The 18,657-nt window shown below is 34.2% G+C and overlaps 1 protein-coding gene across 1 annotated transcript in view; it reads right to left on the bottom strand.

The window, feature by feature from the left end:
- Window positions 1-743: 743 nt before the first annotated feature.
- LOC149411558 (5-hydroxytryptamine receptor 1-like) overlaps window positions 744-18,657 on the bottom strand; it is a 347,084-nt gene continuing 329,170 nt past the window's right edge. The window contains exons 5-6 of the mRNA XM_089646875.1: window positions 8,057-9,414; window positions 744-2,528 (exon numbers count right to left, since the gene is read on the bottom strand). Of these exons, the coding sequence (XP_089503001.1) occupies window positions 1,797-2,528; window positions 8,057-9,109 (1,785 nt within the window). The 5' untranslated portion in view covers window positions 9,110-9,414 and the 3' untranslated portion in view covers window positions 744-1,796. The remainder of the gene's footprint in view (window positions 2,529-8,056; window positions 9,415-18,657) is intronic.

Here is an 18,657-nt window from a genome sequence, read left to right as displayed (position 1 = left end):
CACTGAAAATTCTTAGCGCATATTATGCAAATTTGTTACCATATTGTGACTAGTTGAATAATGCACACATATTGTATTTTGTAAGATATATATCATTTCTAAAAAGAAAATGTTATTTTTTTAAAGAATAACTAACATTCCTGGGTTACGAATAACCTGACCTATTTGAAAATCTCCTACTACCACCACTGGAGGGCAAAGCCAGTCAAGAAATTGAACTCACGATGCCTGGGTGGGAACCGCGATGCCAACTCAGCCAATGAGCGGTTTTATTATTTGATCTATTTATTGCATAGGATAGTAATGAAGTTATTGAATCTTTTAACAAAATAGATTAACTTTATGTTGCGGATAAAAATAATAATTCATACTAGACGTTAAATTTTTTTTTGCTTGGTTTGTTCAGAAATCTACATAGCGTTAGCGATGAATTAAAAACACAATTTCAGAGGAATTTAAAAAATAATATATCTTTAGATAACCAGATACTTGAAAACAAATTGTATTTTTTAATATTTATTATTTCTTGGTATTCATACGTTCAAATAACGATATAGAGTATTCGGCAACACTATTTATTTGATGAAGTTGACGAACAATAAAAAATCAGTTTTTTTCAAAGAATCACAGTTTAAAAAAAATATTCCTAATATATTAAAAATGTAATTTTTTGGAAACAATTTTAAAGTGTTCAATTGAATGCGAAGATTTAACAATTTACACGAGAAACTCGATCATAAAATTTAATGACAAATAATTATTATTTACATAATGGCCTGAACATTTAAATTAGATGTTTTGTATTCAAAGAACGAACGCGAAATAGAATATTTAGCATTCAAAAGTCGAACAATGAATTTTAACCGTTTCATTTAACTTGACGTCCGGTTTATTTTCAGAGGAAATATTAAGAGATTCTAGAAAAAAATTAAGTTGAGAATGAAAACATTTTTGACGTTTTTAAATACTTGATAAATCCCCTTTTTGCTGTACAAGTTTTGTTTAACACAGATAACAAAGAAGGATTTCAGAATTTCGTTAATTTTAATAATTTTCAAACATTTTTTAAATACGTTTCTACAGAACACCCATCCAATATTTTATAAACCGAAAAAATAACATTATATTTTTTGTGCGGACAATCTAATAAACAAAATGTGCACAGTTATTTTTTATTTGTTTTACTTAATTACTATTACAACTGTCTTTGGATTTTCTAAAACATATCTAATCGACTGTGCTTCGGTCGCATAAAATTATCCACATTTCAAAATTTATACTTTAAGATTTTGAATAAAATGTATGAATGTAACATTTATTTACAGTATTGGTTGACTAAAGTATACTACACGAATCTTTTTTATTTTGATCTGATCAATATGTTTTATTTACAAAAGCTTATTTTCACAGTGGAAAGTAAAAAAAAAACAGTGCAGTAACAGCCCCTTGCAAAAATCTTGTTAATATTTGTGGTATGAAGCTTTTTCCTAACACAGTCGATGCATAATAAATATTTAAAATAATAATGACTTAATATTTCATATTTAATGCTATCATTATTGCAAAGTTTTAAGTATCGGTCACATGAATTAAAACATTTTTTAATAGAAAACGAAAGAGTTTTTATAATATTATTTGTTTTTGGACTAGACTTGTTAGCACTATCACTTTGGCAGCAATAAGCTGTGTTTCATTAGTTTTTTATCAAATGATTTTCACTTTCTTAAAATTATTAGTTTAATTCTTTCTACTTAGATCACAGTGATGTCTTTGTCAGACACTCCAGGAGACTCGGATCATAGAAAACTTTCGGAAGTTCTTTCTTTAAGCTCTCTGTCGTCTGCTGTTACTATTTCCACAGTTTCCTCGTATACTTGCTTGTTCAGGCTGTTGACAGCACAGTAATGTTGCTCTGGGTCACCATATTGGGAGTGGTAGAACTCCTCCCTCATCATGTGGTTCAAGTTGGAGCATCGAAAGTACAGGATCTCTTGGAAAGGCTTCCTGAAGTCTTTGTTCAGAGTTGCATAGATGATTGGATTCAACAGGCTGTTGGCGTAACCCAACCACAGAAAGAGACTAGATAGAGAAGCAGGGATCATATTTGGATCGGGCAAGAATGGCCTCACGAGAGCCAAAACGAAGAAAGGCAACCAGCAGAATATGAAAGCAGACATGATGATGCCAAGAGTAGTCGAAGCTTTCCTTTCTTTGGCCAGCTGGAATCGCAACTTTTTCTGATGTGGTGAGCTTGAGACTCCCTGGAAATCTTTTTGATCTTTGTGGCCTTTGAAAACGTTCAGCGAATCCCTCTTTTTGAAATATTTGGTTGAGGATTTCTTGGACTTCTGTTTGGTGTTCTTGTTCTGGTTTTGGATGGGCTGGGGGTCAGTTTGGGCAACCGCCCCGCTGGCTCTGTTGACGGGAGTCTGACACTGCTGCAGCATGGGGCACTGCGACTCGTTGGACTTCCTCTGCTCACCGGAGAAGCAGCGACCAATCGTGGACAGCGACTTCTCGACACCACACTGAAAAGAAATTAACTCAATTGAGACTCAAATGATTTACTACTGTAGTACGCATACAACTGACAAATATTTGATCCTTCTTTTATGAAAATTGTCTCAGAGTAATACCCTGACATACATAATTAATTATTTTCCAAAGTTTGTTATCATACACGATTGAAAACGGTTAAAAATATAATACAAGCCCTCAGGCTCAAAGGGGCAATTGTGTTCGCTACTGAGAATTAAATTTACCTTATCATTAATAATAATCTACAAAAGCAAATATTAAAAAAATATTTTTTCAAAATATTCGTTTTTTGATATTTTTATTAAATTCTATTAATTAATCCTTTGTTATGACGTAGGTAGCTGTATCAAAAACAATGATCAAAGAGAATTATCCATTGGAAAATCTACATTTCCTGCCTTAATTTCTGATTTTGACAGCAATTTTAATTATCCTCGGGTAATGTAATAATACGTTCCTTTGGAATATTGCAGTGTTATCATGAAGCGTATATTTTCTGAAATTTATATTTTCACCAGCCCTAATGACAATATACCACTATATTGTAAATTATGACCAAGTAAATATATGTTCATTCACTTTTCATAGGTTCCATACAATTTTACGTTAAACCATGTCAAGTTGTTGAAACGTTAAGAAAAATTGAGTTAAGCCATTTTTCTAACTAATCATACTTATTATATCTGGAAGTCAATATTTATTTTACTTTACTTCTTTCTAAAACATTCTTTATCTTTAAAAACTGTACACTCTAAATTTATACTTAAACCATGGAAATATTATAATAATTACTATAATACTCAAGCACAGGCTTGTTGGATTTTTTGCTACGTACTTCACTGTATTTTTATTTGTGTAACTGTTTGTAAATGCTTAATGTTGTCTCAAAACTCAAAAAAAAATCTACTGTACATTGCTCTAAAATTGGTATTTCCACAGTAATGAAAAAAATTATCTCCACTTATAGGTAATGAGCTATAAACTCACATATTTTACGTCTATTAAACCCAAAAATATCATAAAAGACGTCCTACACTTCCCGTTTTGTATCATACATTGTTAAGTTTGTATCTAGATTGTAAAGCAAGCCATTATGCAGAGTTTATTCATTGTAAAAGGCGGCACACATTAAAGTGCATTGTAAAAGAGGTTTCGTAGCAACAAGATCGTAGTGTGAAGCTTTAGGCTAGCGACAAAGGAGACAATTACCACCTTGTATCTGGATCGTTGGGAGAATAACGAGAAAAATTTTGTCGCTTCAGTTGGAAATGTAGATTGAATGTAGTTGAAGTGTGTTAATTCTGAAACAATGACATCTGAACTGTGAGGATGTTAAACATCGTGTTGTTAATATACCTACAATAAACCATCCAATTTGGTTTGTAATATGGTCGCGGAACAAACAACTTTTTGATGTGTTGGGGAGGATGAATAAAAACTTTTTTGTGTAAAACATGGCATATTGAAGAAAATATGGTGATGGATGAAAATTAAGGTATTTTAATGGAATCTTGGGTTATCACTGTTGGATTTTTATTTTCATTTATTATGTTCTTACCTTCTATGTTGTATTATGTTGATGTTATACACATAAGATCTGTTTATTATTTACACAATTCTCCTTTAGAACTTTTCAACTTCAAATATACTTTACTTATTATACACCTACCTATAAGCATTCACTGTGTACCTTACCTATCTTAAGTCAGTTAGTTTGTGGGAACACAACAACAGTGTAGTTGGAAAAATGATCGTGGGAATTGCCGTTTACTTAAGAAATGATACTGGACATTATGGTATCTTGAGCAATGTAGGTAAAAGCCATTTTGTTTTTGTTTTCACCGCTGTGTTGTTTGTTTAAACCTCAATAAAAAGTTAACGTTTGTGTTGGATCTGCGCAAATATCCTCGGTAGTTTATGCACGCTGACCACGTGATGAAGACAATAAAATTGACCCTGCTAGAAAGAGTCCCAATGCTGTGAAAATAGCGAATATCCTACTTAATAAATTTATCCCTTTTAATAAATTTACTATTGATGTCACACAAAATTTTGGCGCACCTTGTCAAAAATACAAGGAGAAAACTTACTGATATAAAATATTGCTAACTTATAAAAAATCTGGTCCAATTATTCGTTTCTTGTTAAAAACGGGACGAATTAATTGACAGATTTTCTAACAAACTATCAATAAAACGCGAATGCGTTATGAGGATGTCAGAACACGTTTTTAAAAAATTCTAATATTGTCACATTTCGTCATTAAAAATAATTTATCAGGAAAAACGCAGCTGCATGAACACGTTTTCCGATATATTCTGAATGGACTAATATTTTTTTAGGAAATGGCTTGCCATCACGTTTTTAACAGGATTTTAATAAATCAGTCTTATTCATTTTTCTCCGTGCAGTAGACGCCTAGGTAACGATCATTGTAATCGATAATATTCGGATGAATTGTATTTTTGTGTAGCGCCGTTTTTATGCTAAATAATCTTAAGGGCGATGTGTTAGAAATGTTAGGTGCTAGGTATTATTAGTGCCTTGGCAATTTGGCGCCCGGAGCGGACTGCTCCAATTGCACCCGCGGTTTCTCCCTTTGCTGTCGATTGGTGTTTATTAAAAAAATGATAAATTAATTAATTTTGTTCTTTGTGTTTTCTATATCACTGCAAACAGTACCTAATCCCGTCTGCTTCCATAGTAAAACAGTGGTATAAACAGGGCCGCCGCACAGCATGCTATCATGTCATTAATGCGGTCAAAATTCCGAATAAATGTCAGTTCGCGTGAGAAATGTTCACCGCCGCACAGTGGAAAAGCGGACGCAAAAATGTGGTCATAAATTTAATGACACCGCGTATGTGGCGTGTTTTGACGTATTAATCTTTTTTCGTTGTTTTGAAACAGATTTCCTAAATCGTAAAGGAGGATAGACCAATGTTGTATGTGACCAGTGGTGGAATCTAATTTCCGTAATAACCAAAACGTAATATGTAATACGTTAATTGTGATTTATTTTATGCGAGTACTTGGCCAACGTTCACTCTATGGCATTCGCAATTGGGATAGGTTGTGACCCTGAAAGGAGAGGGAGGGGAAGGAGATGTAGAAGAGCAAGGTTGGGAAGTACCAGCTATTCAAATCTCTATTCACTAAACGTGGTTAAAACATTTGAAGTGATATTTAGATTCTGTGAGTCAAATTAACATTTAATTTATTTGACTCTTATAATATATGATATAACACAAATAAATAAAATCATTTTCTTTTCCGAACTTCGAACATGCGACATCTGTAACCACTCGGCCATGAGATGACTCGAGATCCCTCTTTCCAGTTCCTCCAGCCTCGCAACACTCCCCAAAAGGAGCTACCATAGTTCCACCGGTACTTGTTAGCTTGAAATAGTACATAAAATAAAAAAAATAAAAATGACGGTATGTTGCTAAAATCGAATGTGCCACTTCCGTCATTCTGGCTTTGAGAGAGGCAAATGACCAAATATTTGTTTGGCGTATTCAGAACAAAGAAAACATTCCAATGTTTCAACAGGCTTAAATTACCGAAACCGGATAATCCGCCATCGCCTTGTTTGACCCGGTTAATCGGGAGACTTGTTAATTGATTCGCGTCCGGGCGCCGCGCCGTTAGCGGTAGGCGCCGTGTTTGACTTTGAAACTGTCCAAACAATCTGTCGAGTCTGTTGGATTTTGGTTTGGCCTGCTAATGTGAATATCCCGGAATGCTGGAACTCAACAGGTGGCCGACGAATAGGGCATCTCACCCCTTGAGTCCTCCTGACTAAAGTTCAATTTACTGGATTTATTTGAAAACAGTGTTTTGGGAAACGATTCACGGTATTTATGGAAATTTATTTTGAAATCAGATCTGATTTAAAGCAACAATTATGCTAAATCGATAGAAAAACCTGTGATCTTGAGTTAAGATTCCTGTTTTGTAAAGTTACGTACTACCGATGACCACATCTCTTGAAGCTATAGTTCAGAGAGCTGGGTCTTCAGAAAGTATAGCGAAATAAACCTAAGATGAATAGAAAAAAATTTTGGCCATACATACAAAATTGTGTCTAGCGGACAAAGTACAACCATGAGCGATGGTCTAAAGATTGTTAAAAGGCCCGTCAAAATCCAAATCTATATAACTGTGCATAATACAAGGCGAGGCAAAAGAAACGTCATGATGGCCATTTGATACAAAATTGGGCTATGTTTTCACGGAAAGTTTATTTGAAGGTGTAAAACTGATGATATTAATTTGAAAAAATGATATCGTTAAAATGACAACCTCCTGAGTTTATACACATTTGTTCTCGTTTTAAGGCATTTTGAATTGTTGCTCGCAAAAAATCTGGATCCAAATGAGTAATTTCTTCTTCAATGTTTGCTTTCAAAACTTGAAAGGATTATGGCTTGTGCTAAACGTGAGCTTTCAAAAAGCCCTAAAGAAAGAAGTCTCATGTCGTCAAATCTGACGATCTGCCCGCTAGTTCAAATCAATAAAAAATAAGAGAAATTAGTCATTTCACGAGTAATATGAAACTACCATTGGCAATCTAAACTAATGTACACCGTGCAAAGGTGACACAAACATTTTTTTCGTATTTAAGTCAACGTGAATGGAATATGTTATCAAAGGGTTAAAGGGGAGGTTGCCAGGTAAACACTAACGCGTATACTGTTTGAACCGTGAATACTAAATTGGAAGGTAAAATATTTTAGTCGTCGGTCTTTGTGTTTGTTTGCTGAAGGAATTAAACATTTTGATACCGAAGTGTGCTTCAAAGCAATGAACGCGATCCAGAGGGATTTGGATTTGTGCCTAGATGCCAAAGAAATGTTAAAATTGTTTATTTAATAATATCGTTACTTCATTTTCCAAGGTCAGTAGTTTCGAGGTGGGGATTATATTTACTCACGATTTTTTTAACACCATCAAGAGAATTTTCAGTATGAAATTTTATGCTAATGTTAAGCTGGTGCGTGTGTTTAGGAAAGGATTGTGCGTTAATATAATAATTTGAAAACCTAATATGTTGTATGTTAAATAAAGTTGTAGAAATTATATCAAATTATGAAATTAAGAAACAACAGTGGAGTGACAACATAATATTTCAGATTATTTTATGGTGCGGTAGAATGACTGGGTGCATTTTCTGTATTATAAATAAAATGCTTGATTACCATGTATACGTTTTTACCACGTGTTATGTGTGTACCACGGAGTGTATGTGATTGGCAATCTCTTGAACTTTAGCGTCTTATAAATGATAATATCAAATAATAGAAAATACCGTTACAGTCTCCGTCGATCACAAATGAAATTATAATTCCAGTGATTGATGTCCTCGGTGAGAAAAATAAATAGAACCAAGAACCATCAAAACTTATATAGAAATATAATTATGTAGAAGATAATAAAATCAATCCGACTTCTATCATAATGTAAACCATTAATAAAGCGAGTACTGACAGAAGGTTTTTGAGGTTATACTTACAGAAGAATTGGTTCCCGTGGATGAAGATCTGGCAGCAGGCTGGGAACCTTGTCTCCCTTGCAGCAATTTGGACTCCGCTGCTCCTCCGTTCTTCACGTTGATCTCCAGGTAGCAGTGACTCTCCAGGTGAGACTGTGCCCTCTTCTCTTCCATGACAATCTTCCTCGCCGCCCTGAAGATCTTGTAATATACCACCATCATCACAATAAGGGGAATGTAGAAAGACCCGAGTGTGGCGTAGATCTGATACCCAAAGTTCTGACAAACTGCACACTGGTATTCCCCCTTTTCGTTTCCCAGAATCAGAAGTGGGGGAAGTGAAATACAAGCAGCACCCAACCACACAAGAAACACACAGAATATCATCCGTCTCGGTGTTCTTTTTACACCATACTCTAATGGCTTGGTTATAGCGTAGTATCTATCCACCGAAATCATACATAGATTCAAAATACTCGCAGCACATGAAAGCACATCTATTGATACCCATAGATCACACACCATTGGACCAAACGCCCAATAGTTTCCCATCACTTCAGTCATCATAGCCATAGGCATCACTAAAATTGCGACGCATAAGTCACTTACTGCTAACGACACTAACAGGTAATTACAAGGACGACGTAACTTCCTTACTAAGCACACAGCGATGCACACGAGGATGTTGCCAACAATGGTTCCAATGATGATGGATAGCAAAATTATTGACACTATCACTTGTGCAACTATGCCGTAACTACTTGAAGAATCTTGTCCTGGAAACCACTCACCAGATTTTGCACTACTGTTCGTAGAGTTATAGTCATTTGATAAACTATCATTTTCGAAGTTTTTTAACAAGATGGAACTGATCGTACTGGAGACAGGTGGCGCAGTTTTAGAAATGATTGAGGATTGAGAAACAGGATGAACAGACTGATTTGTGGACTGGGTTTGGAGAGAAGAAGCAACAAGATGCGATTGTAGGAATAGCAGAGAGATGGAGATGAGAAAGGTTGAAGACAGAGTGAGGTTGAATGGTGAATTATGAGGTAGGATGTTGTGGGCCGCCATGCGATTTACGGTGTTCCGTTTTGGCGGAATTACTTGCACTAATTATTTAAAACACGAGCGAACACATTTTCAATGGACGAAAAGAATAAATATCACTTAATTTATGACAACTTTGTGACTGATTTGTTTTAAAGTAGGAACTTTGGTTTAATCGATTGGTTGTTTTATTGTTATTATTATTACAGCACGTCTTTGTTGTGGTGACGAAATTGGACTCCGTCTTTATAGGATAATCCATTCCTCCTTGTCTTGAAATGTTTTTCAAGTAAGATGAACCGCTTTTTGGCTGCCATCTTCAGCGAGATCTGAAATGAGAGATTATTAAATAAGATTTCTGCTTTTGTAAAGTTAATATAAGTACATTGAGTTTGGTATCTGGAGCAGTTGATTAATGAGGAGCTGCCTCGCATGGGGGGTTGACATTATTTCAAAGGGATTTCTCTTGTACGGTGAATATATTCAACATATCTCGTTTCTACTGAGAAACTCACAACTCTAACGAGCATAGTTGGAAAATTGTACAATTATGATTAGCATACTGGAAGTTTTAGCACATCACCTCATTTGGCATTCCTATTATGAAACATGAACACAATATCACCATGTAGACAAGAACGTAGAAATATCATGTTTATAATACATGATTATATCAAAAGAGGAACAACTCAGACATTGAATACAGTAATATATTGAATGAGTAACAGAACACGAGTGGGGAACTACATTATAGGGTATTTTCACTGTTTTTTTAATACTCGAAAAAATTAAGAAAAACATTAACGATAATGAAGGTATTTATTTTATATTATCGAATAAATTTTGTTAGACGCTTTAAAATGTGCAATTTTCGATTTATCGCCAAAACAACATGATTGTTTTGTTTACTCCCATATGTTGTATTTTTTTATATGATTGCCAATTTCATAGTTCTGTTTAAAAAAAACGCTACTTATTTTAGTAAAATCTTTGGTTAAATGACGAAAAGCGCCCATTTACATTGTACACAGGTTCCTATTTTTATGATTTTGTGAAAACCTACTGTTACCAGCTCTGCACCGTTTATGTTAAGTATGTTATGTTTATGTTATTTTTTATTTTTTTAATTATATTTATTCAAGAAAAATATTTTACAATTTGTGATATACACATATATTTACTAGTAATAAGATAAAAGATTTATGATATGATTAATATTTATTATTTTTCAATTTTCTCCCATAATAAGCAATTGCTTGTGGGTATGGGATGAGGTATTAGTTTCTTTATCATTTAGTTTCTTAGATTTATTTTATTTTTAAAATTTTTATTGTTGTTTTTTTTTTTTTTTATTTAATTTTTTTTTTAAAATTTAGTTTAGGTTTTCCGTATATTTTTTTAATTGTGTTTTGAATTCTTTGAAACTATCATTTAGTATAGTTATGTTTGGTTTATTTATGTTACGTTATGTTATGTTTATATTATGTTAGGTTTGGTTTATTTATGTTACGTTATGTTATGTTTATGATGTGTAATCAATTATTTTCTGTAATTTGTTGTATTTATTAATAAGAAAAATGTTAATTGTGTATGGCCAAGATCACCCCTAATGGGTGAAAGCCAAAATAAAGAATAATAAATAAAATTTATTCTAGAAGTCGGCGGCGTTGACGTCAAATTCACGCCAGGCAACGTTGGTGACAGCCGTCTTACCAGAAATTGGCGTTTTCTATGTCATAATGACGCTGTAGCCATTTGGAACAGTTTCAAAATATGTAAAATTCGGGGTTTTTTATATAACAGCACGAACTAAAAGTACTGTCAAATTTATAATCTGTGGCTCGCACCAAGTAATCAATCAAAGCGAAAGGTACTCGATCGTTAGTTTGATAAATCGTAAAGTGAAGTACATTAACTGTGCTGCAGACAAATAACCCTCTAACCACTGTTAGAGGCGGCATGGAAATTCCTTAGCTACTTAACTACTTATATCGGATCGATAGAATTAATTTCAGAAGATTTTATTACAATATCCTGAGAACTGTTGTGACAGAATATTGATACCCAAACCGATATATAATAGGAAATCGTTATACGATGGCAATACTAGCGCATCTGTGCGTGTCAGAGAGCGTCAGATAAAAATACTATTAAATTGACAATGTCAAATTGAAATATTAACTTACATTGTTGTGTACATTGGCAGTCCTAATGTAGGTACTTTTTGACACTAAAAAGGGAATTAATTTGTTCATGAGGTCTTTAGTCAAAACCAACATTTTTTTTCCTCCACGCTGAAATGGAATCAATTGATCCCGTCTTAGATGAATAAATTAAGTATATGGATCGAGTATACGATTTCTTTCTAAGAGTTCAGATAGTTCTCCACCATTCAAATAAGCCAGTTATTTTGCATAACGAAGGATATAATTCAAAAAGTTGACAGCTTAACTGAAACCTTGCAGATCGTTCTGACCGTACTCGCAAATATCGCTAACAATCCATAGATGGCGGATTTCATGTAGGGTATTGATGAAGTGTTTTATCGATCTACCGTGCTAGATACTCGGTAAGGTTTAAATAAGTATTTGAAGTTTTTTGTTTTGATTGTTTAGCAAACTCCTTTTACCTACATTAAATCTTGGAAAATATTTAAATTAAACGTACTGTTTTACTTCTACCATACGGATAAAAGCAACCAAAGCAATTTAAAATCAATACCTAAAGCACGAGTGAAAATTTCGATAAAACTTTGTTGCCACTCTTGAATGCCGCTGGCACTACTTCTCTCTTAGGGGAATTTACAAAGAGAAAATCATCTATACACGCGCCAACATCGACTAGTTAGATCTTTTGAATTTTATTTGCAACTGGTTTTACTACCCGGCTTTGCCCGATACTTGAATTGAACACTGTGCTGCAGACTTCCGCGGTGATCCCCGATTACGAATATAGAAGACGCAGGGTTCACATTTCAAATACCGGCGTAGTCAAATAAATTCTATTTGGTTAATATGCGTTGTTTCACATTTAATTACGTTTTCACGTCAAAACAATATTTAAGATGGATTTAAAAGGATTAATTTAATTCATCTCTCGTTCTATATAGAGAAGAGTGTTTGTTCATGGCTTCGTTATTTTTATAGAAACGTACAGTTTTATTTTGAGATTGATGAAATTTTGCACACTTGACCGTCAAATAAGAGAAAGGTTACGGTTTATATGAGATTTCAAAAAACCATCCATTTCCCACCCAGTATTTTTCACACTTCTGTTGAAATTTGGCATATTTGACAACGCCTGGGACTTCATTTAGTTCCATGTAAATACTTCTTGTTGGAATTTGGCACACTTGACAACGTCGGGGACTTCACCTAGTTACCTGTAAATAAATATTGTTGGAATTTGGCACATTTGATCTCGCCTGAGACTTCACCTAGTTCCCAGTAAATACTAATTGTAAAATATATTAAGTAAATCAAAAACAAATGTTAATCTGAAACCATAAAATTTGTATACAGCTAGGTAAAGAATACCTACCTAGGTCCTTAATTATAAAAAAAAAAATTATGTAACATTTTTTTAATTTCAACTAAGGAATTATACAATTCGTTAGAAGAAATGTCAATATAAAAATAACAATTCTTTTTTCAAAAATTTTCAGGATGATAGGTACCATAATATTGGTTATTTCGATTTATCGACGATCATGCGAATTCTGGCGGAATATAAAGGTAACAATAAGACCACCATTTTGAGCCGGAACCGGAAAGTAACAAACAAAATTACGGACAGATTAAATCAGCTTAAATATTATTCAATATTCCAGCAGGGACAATTTTTGATGTTTTTAACTGTCAGACAGAAGAGAACATTACAAAACTGTAATTTTTGAAGTCGTAGACGCCCGAGGAAGACATGGCACGACCAAGTGAATCAGATACTTGAGTCGGGGCATGTCAAGAGTCAGAATAATTGAAGAGTATGTATTAGACGATGTATGAATGTGAATGATGCAAGGAGTGTGTGCCAAGACCGAGTTGTTTGGCGGTCCATCCTCTCTGCCTACCCCTGCAGGGAAACGGCGTGATAGTTAGTTTTATATTTTGACTGCCTGTATTAATTAAAAAAGTAAGTTTTTTAATCAAATTAAAACGCTACAAACTTATGCAATACACAATAAAACTTCGTAAATTTGCAAACTATTTGAATATCTTGTAAGTATTGTTCATATTTTTTATTACTCAGTCCAAACAACACCATTTTGCCGAAGTTCCCACAACTTCGCACTTCGGAATTTTTGTTGATTCTTTATGATCAAATTTCAGCGGAATTTTGTGGGTGGTGATAAAATTCAGAGGGTTGGGCAAACATGAGACATATTTCAGAATGAAATTGGTAGTGAATGTACCTGCCACTCAGCTATGACGCCCGTTCGTTCAGGGATTATTTCAGACGTTTTAAGACGAACAAATTTAATCCAAGTTTAATCCATAAACCTAATTATTAAAACTTCTGTAAAGTATTACAGAGGGTGATCATTCCAACGAATTCGTCGAACACTTTTCTTTGTTTTCAAGTAATAAAGAAACGAAATTTAGCCCTGCAGCATATGCCAGAATGGTAGATAACTTTTACGACCTTCCGGAATCGAAAAAGTGCTTTAAAAGCATTTGGTGTCCAGATCTGGATTGCCAGGTACTTTCCTACCTTCCTTTTACCCATCTACAATAACCACTCCCTCCACCCTCATAATACACTACAATTGGCCCACTGGCCCCAGTTAGTAGGAACCAGATGGGTCTCTTGTGCGGTCGGTATTCACATACAAAATTAAGAATTTAACTTCTCCTATTATATAAATATTGTCAACGATAAAAACAAGATATGAAACCAAGCATTAACACGGAAGATGGAAGCTTTGTAAGTTTTGAAGGCATTTTAAGGGTTCGTTTGTTATGTTAGTTTGTTTTCTTATTCGGTTTGACGTGTAAACCTGGATACTAAATAAAGAAATGAACATTACTTATGCGCAGACTTCATGGTTTTTTCATGGCCAATTGTGAAGTTGCACGTCTATAATATTTCAAATTAGAATTATAATATTACAAACATGAAATGGACGTCGTGATAAAAAAATTACATCATATTAATTTTCAAAATTATAAATAACCACGTATATTCTTGCATTTTGGCCACAATCACCGTCTAAGAAACCTCGAAAATTTTCGTATTCCCTTTCAAAAAAGGACTTAACCTTCTCCCAACCTCTTCTGCAAATATGTAACATCCACTGTAGTGGCAAGATCCCAGACATACTTGGCGATAGCCCACTTTCTTGAATTTCTAGTTTTAACTTGATTTTATTTTCTCTCGTTTTTTGTTGTTGTTTTACGCACTTATCATTTTATATTTATATATTGTTTTACACCGTTATTGGACAGTTGGTATTCAATCCTTTTAATTTCTTTGTGAATTTTTATGTTGATTTTCTGCCTGTTGTGGACATTAATAAACTAACAAAATAAATGAGATGTGAAAAAAGCTACACTACAGAAGCGACAAACCTAAGATTATTCAACGGCATAACAAATTTTTAGATATTATCTTAAAAAATCGTAATTTTTTGGAACTTAAAAACTTAAAGAGTTAACGAGAAATTTGTTGTAAATCGGTAGAAATTGGGTATGCATAATGGTATGCTTTTTCATTCTTTAAGAATTAAGCATATGGTTATTCATAATTTTGAGTATAAAAATTAAAACATTATATATACTGACTGTTGTGTTCTTCTTTATGTGTAACATATATATGGTGTTCTATACATATACATTCCACATATATACATATATGTGAAATGTATATGTATAGCATCAATAAAAACTGCTTGTGGATGTATTATTTTAATGAAAAATGCTATTTCTAATTGTCAAGTCTCTGACAGCCCTGAACTGTGTACTTATAATCCAATGTTTCACATTACTGTAAAAGCCTTTTATGGCGTTTAATAAATAAATAAATAAATATATCAGTATTTTTTAATGGAATCCAATTCAACTTCTCTCTCATTTGATTAACCTTTGCATATTTGTCTTTCCTTAGTATATATCTCATTGCTCTATTTTGAATAACTTCCAGCTTATTCAGGTTTCCTTCGTTGGCCAATTATAATATCGTGGATCAGTAGTATGGAAGTAAGTAGTATATATCATGTATGGAAGTGAGGCATGGAACTGGCAAAGAAAGGATGAAAGTAGATTGAATGCTGTTGAAATGAGATCCCTGAGGCGTATGTGTGGTAAAACCATGTATGATCGTGTGAGGAATGTGGATATCCGCAAAGAGTGCAAGGCTGATGTAAGCGTAATGAGTAAGATCAAGAAAGGGACGCTTAGATGGTTTGGGCATGTAGGGCGAATGAGCGAAGAAAGGAGTGTAAGGAGAATATACGATGCAAATGTGAATGGTAGCAGAAGTCGGGGACGCCCGAGGAAGACATGGCACGACCAAGTGAATCAGATACTTGAGTCGGGCCATGTCAAGAGTCAGAACAAAAGAAGAGTTTGTATGAGACGATGTATGAATGTGAATGAGGCAAGGAGTGTGTGCCAAGACCGAGTTGTTTGGCGGTCCGTCCTCTCTGCCTACCCCTGCGGGGAAACGGCGTGATGGTTAGTTAGTTAGTTAGTTAGTTAGTGGATCAGTAGTCGAAATGTATTGTTATTGCTTAATTTATTTTTCAGTCTTCTAAGATTGTTTGCTTTTTTTTATACCTTCTTGAGCACATATTCAAATATTACTGGCCACGAGAACAAATCATTGTTTTTAGAATGTCTACTACATTATTACGTAGCTTTGTATAAAATACCTCGTAAAAAATACAATTGTAATGGAACACGAATATTTAATGTATTTTTGTTGTACTGAGCGTAGCAACGTCCTGTTTCAGATCGATCTCTTTGTATTTCAGTTGTCTGTAAATTTGTTTGTGTATTCCGGGTCTGGTAAATCATGTCAAGATGGTAGCCATCTTTGATCTCAAGAGTCTTATTTCTACGTCATTCAATCTATTTTAGATCTTATTGCCTCACTGTCATACAAGGGTAGATACTAGCACTCCATTGTGGACTGGTAGCTTCGCTTCTTTGGATTATTACAGCCCTCTTTTTTCTTTTTAGCAAACCTTTATGCGTGTATTTTTGTATAATTTGATGGAAAACCTTTTTAGATATCACTGATAAAATAGAATATCCACTTATTCGATGATGCGAGGATTAGGGTTCAACCCTTCTCCAGCAACAATGGTATTGAATGAGGTAAGGGTTTTAGGTTTTACATGGGTTTTAGGCAGAATCAATAATGGGCGGGTGACTTTATAAGTAAATATCATTGGTATAGCATTAAAAGGTTGGTTTTCATGATATTTTAATATAAGCAAAGATATATTTATTTTGTTTGACGATAATAATGCTATTATTATTTTTGGATAGCGTTTGTATTATGGAATCATCCTACACTAATTCTTACTGAATGTCTTTCTTTTGTTTTATTTTTCGTAGGTTTCTTTTAACGATTCGTGAGATAGGGTATACGCTTTAAATACACCCTTTTACTATATTTGCCTCCGTGGTCTAGGGTTAAGACTCTCGTCAATGAATTGGGAAGTCGATAATTTTATTTAACTGATTTGCTTGTCTCACAATTGATTTACTAAAAATAATAAATGTTATATTTGCGGTACGTTCCAGAGTGAATAATACTCTCGGTATCGCCCCAGTGAAATACTGTGATTCAAAATTGAACCATTGCTTGAAATGGCTTTAGCCATATTTGATGACGACATAAATTGCCAAGTACTTCGCCTACCTTCCTCTCCCACACCTAATTCTCCTCCTCACTACCTTAAGCCTTATAACATACCAAATTGAGGATGCCATAATCTCACTAGGTCCAGAAAGGTGGGAGCAGTTGGAACCTTTGTGCAAAAAAATCGTCATTCTTCCAAAAACACAAATTTAAAAGGAAGAAAGATCCTGGTTTAGTTACTAGATGTTATGGAAATGCGATTAAGCACTTGATTATAAAATAATTAATAAATTTACTGATTCGTTTGTCCACGTTGGCAACATTGGTGATGTCACCATTTCCGACTAGAGTGAACCCCGTTCGGAGAAACCTGACGGACTTCATTCTAGTCGTGACTTTCGTGCCGAGAACACGTGGCGTAAAATTAAGCTATTTCGCATTCCCAAGTTTTTACCTACCGCGATCTCACCTAAATATATCGTGCGAGTTTGATCTTCTGTTACATACTTGTAAAGAGAACAATGGTAATTCACAGTAAGCAATCTACAAAAAGTGAAATGGTAATGCCCCTTTTAAAAATGACTACGAGGCATTCTCGCAAATACAAATGAATTACCGATTTAAAAAAAGCTTAATTTGATTCATGGGCTGCAAAAACTGTATAAAAACTAAAATATTGCAAAAGCGACAAAGAAAATGACAGCAAATCTCTATTTAGCATAGTAACAATGTAGTGCAAAAAAGTTAAATGTAGATACATATATTTTGAAGTTTTTCCAGTGGCAACAGCATTGGCAAGTTAGTTCTGCACCTGGGAAGAATTAACAGCTTGTGTTGGCGGCCTCGCGTGAAATTATCCGGGACACATAACCCTATTGCAGCCAGAATGTATAGTATTGATAAGAAGCCGTTCAGAAGCTTATAAGCCATAAGCAGTAATGCGCCATCCTTCCTAGAATTAAGGCTGCAGATACCTAGTATTCCCGAGATAAATGCTGTTGAAAACAGCCATTAACTGTCTCATACCCCTCTCTTAAATCCCATCCTGGAGTAAAGTACTGCGGTGATATCAAACTTTAGTTTTTGAAGTCAGTTTTAATAATTCCGCTTCGAATGGGGTAATCCACTTCCCCCAAACGAGTCATGTGCGACATCTAAGTTTTTATTCTCAAATACACCTACTCTTTAAATTAGGAACTAATAGTAAACATTTTCGGTAATCGATCGAAATTAAACATACAGTGATATGTCCCGTTACTATTTTTTAAGAAATTAAATAATATCAAGCCCCAAGTGCAGTCGTAAAAGGTGCATTTAACTAATAAAAGAATAATATATATTATTATATTTGAATTACGCTTGCTTTCATACCGGCGAAGTCGATTTTAAAAGGTACGGAGTAACTAACTAACTAACTAACCCCATACACACAAGCCCTGCTTATTTATGGGGGTACATCAAATACTTATATTATATTATATTATGTAATTAATAACTGTTTTATATTGTGTAATGTAATTCGTGTATCTTTTTTTTTAATAATAATAAAAAAAAAACACTAATATCTGAGTGATAGTGGAAGGGATAAAAGGAATACTGAGAGGCCACGATTGCATAATGGGGGACACTAGCGACCCCCCTTTGGATATATACGACCAATCTAGTTAAGGCGATGCACTACGTCGTGTAATATTTTAAATTGAGCCGCTATCAATAACAACCCTTACGTAGATGGCAATAAGGTTTAAATTCCCGCTTAACACCAT

The sequence above is a fragment of the Hesperophylax consimilis genome, chromosome 25 (assembly GCF_061612785.1).
Source record: "Hesperophylax consimilis isolate HC1 chromosome 25, BYU_Hcon_1.0, whole genome shotgun sequence".
Classification (NCBI taxonomy): domain Eukaryota; kingdom Metazoa; phylum Arthropoda; class Insecta; order Trichoptera; family Limnephilidae; genus Hesperophylax; species Hesperophylax consimilis.
This window is presented reverse-complemented; position numbering and strand designations above follow the sequence as displayed.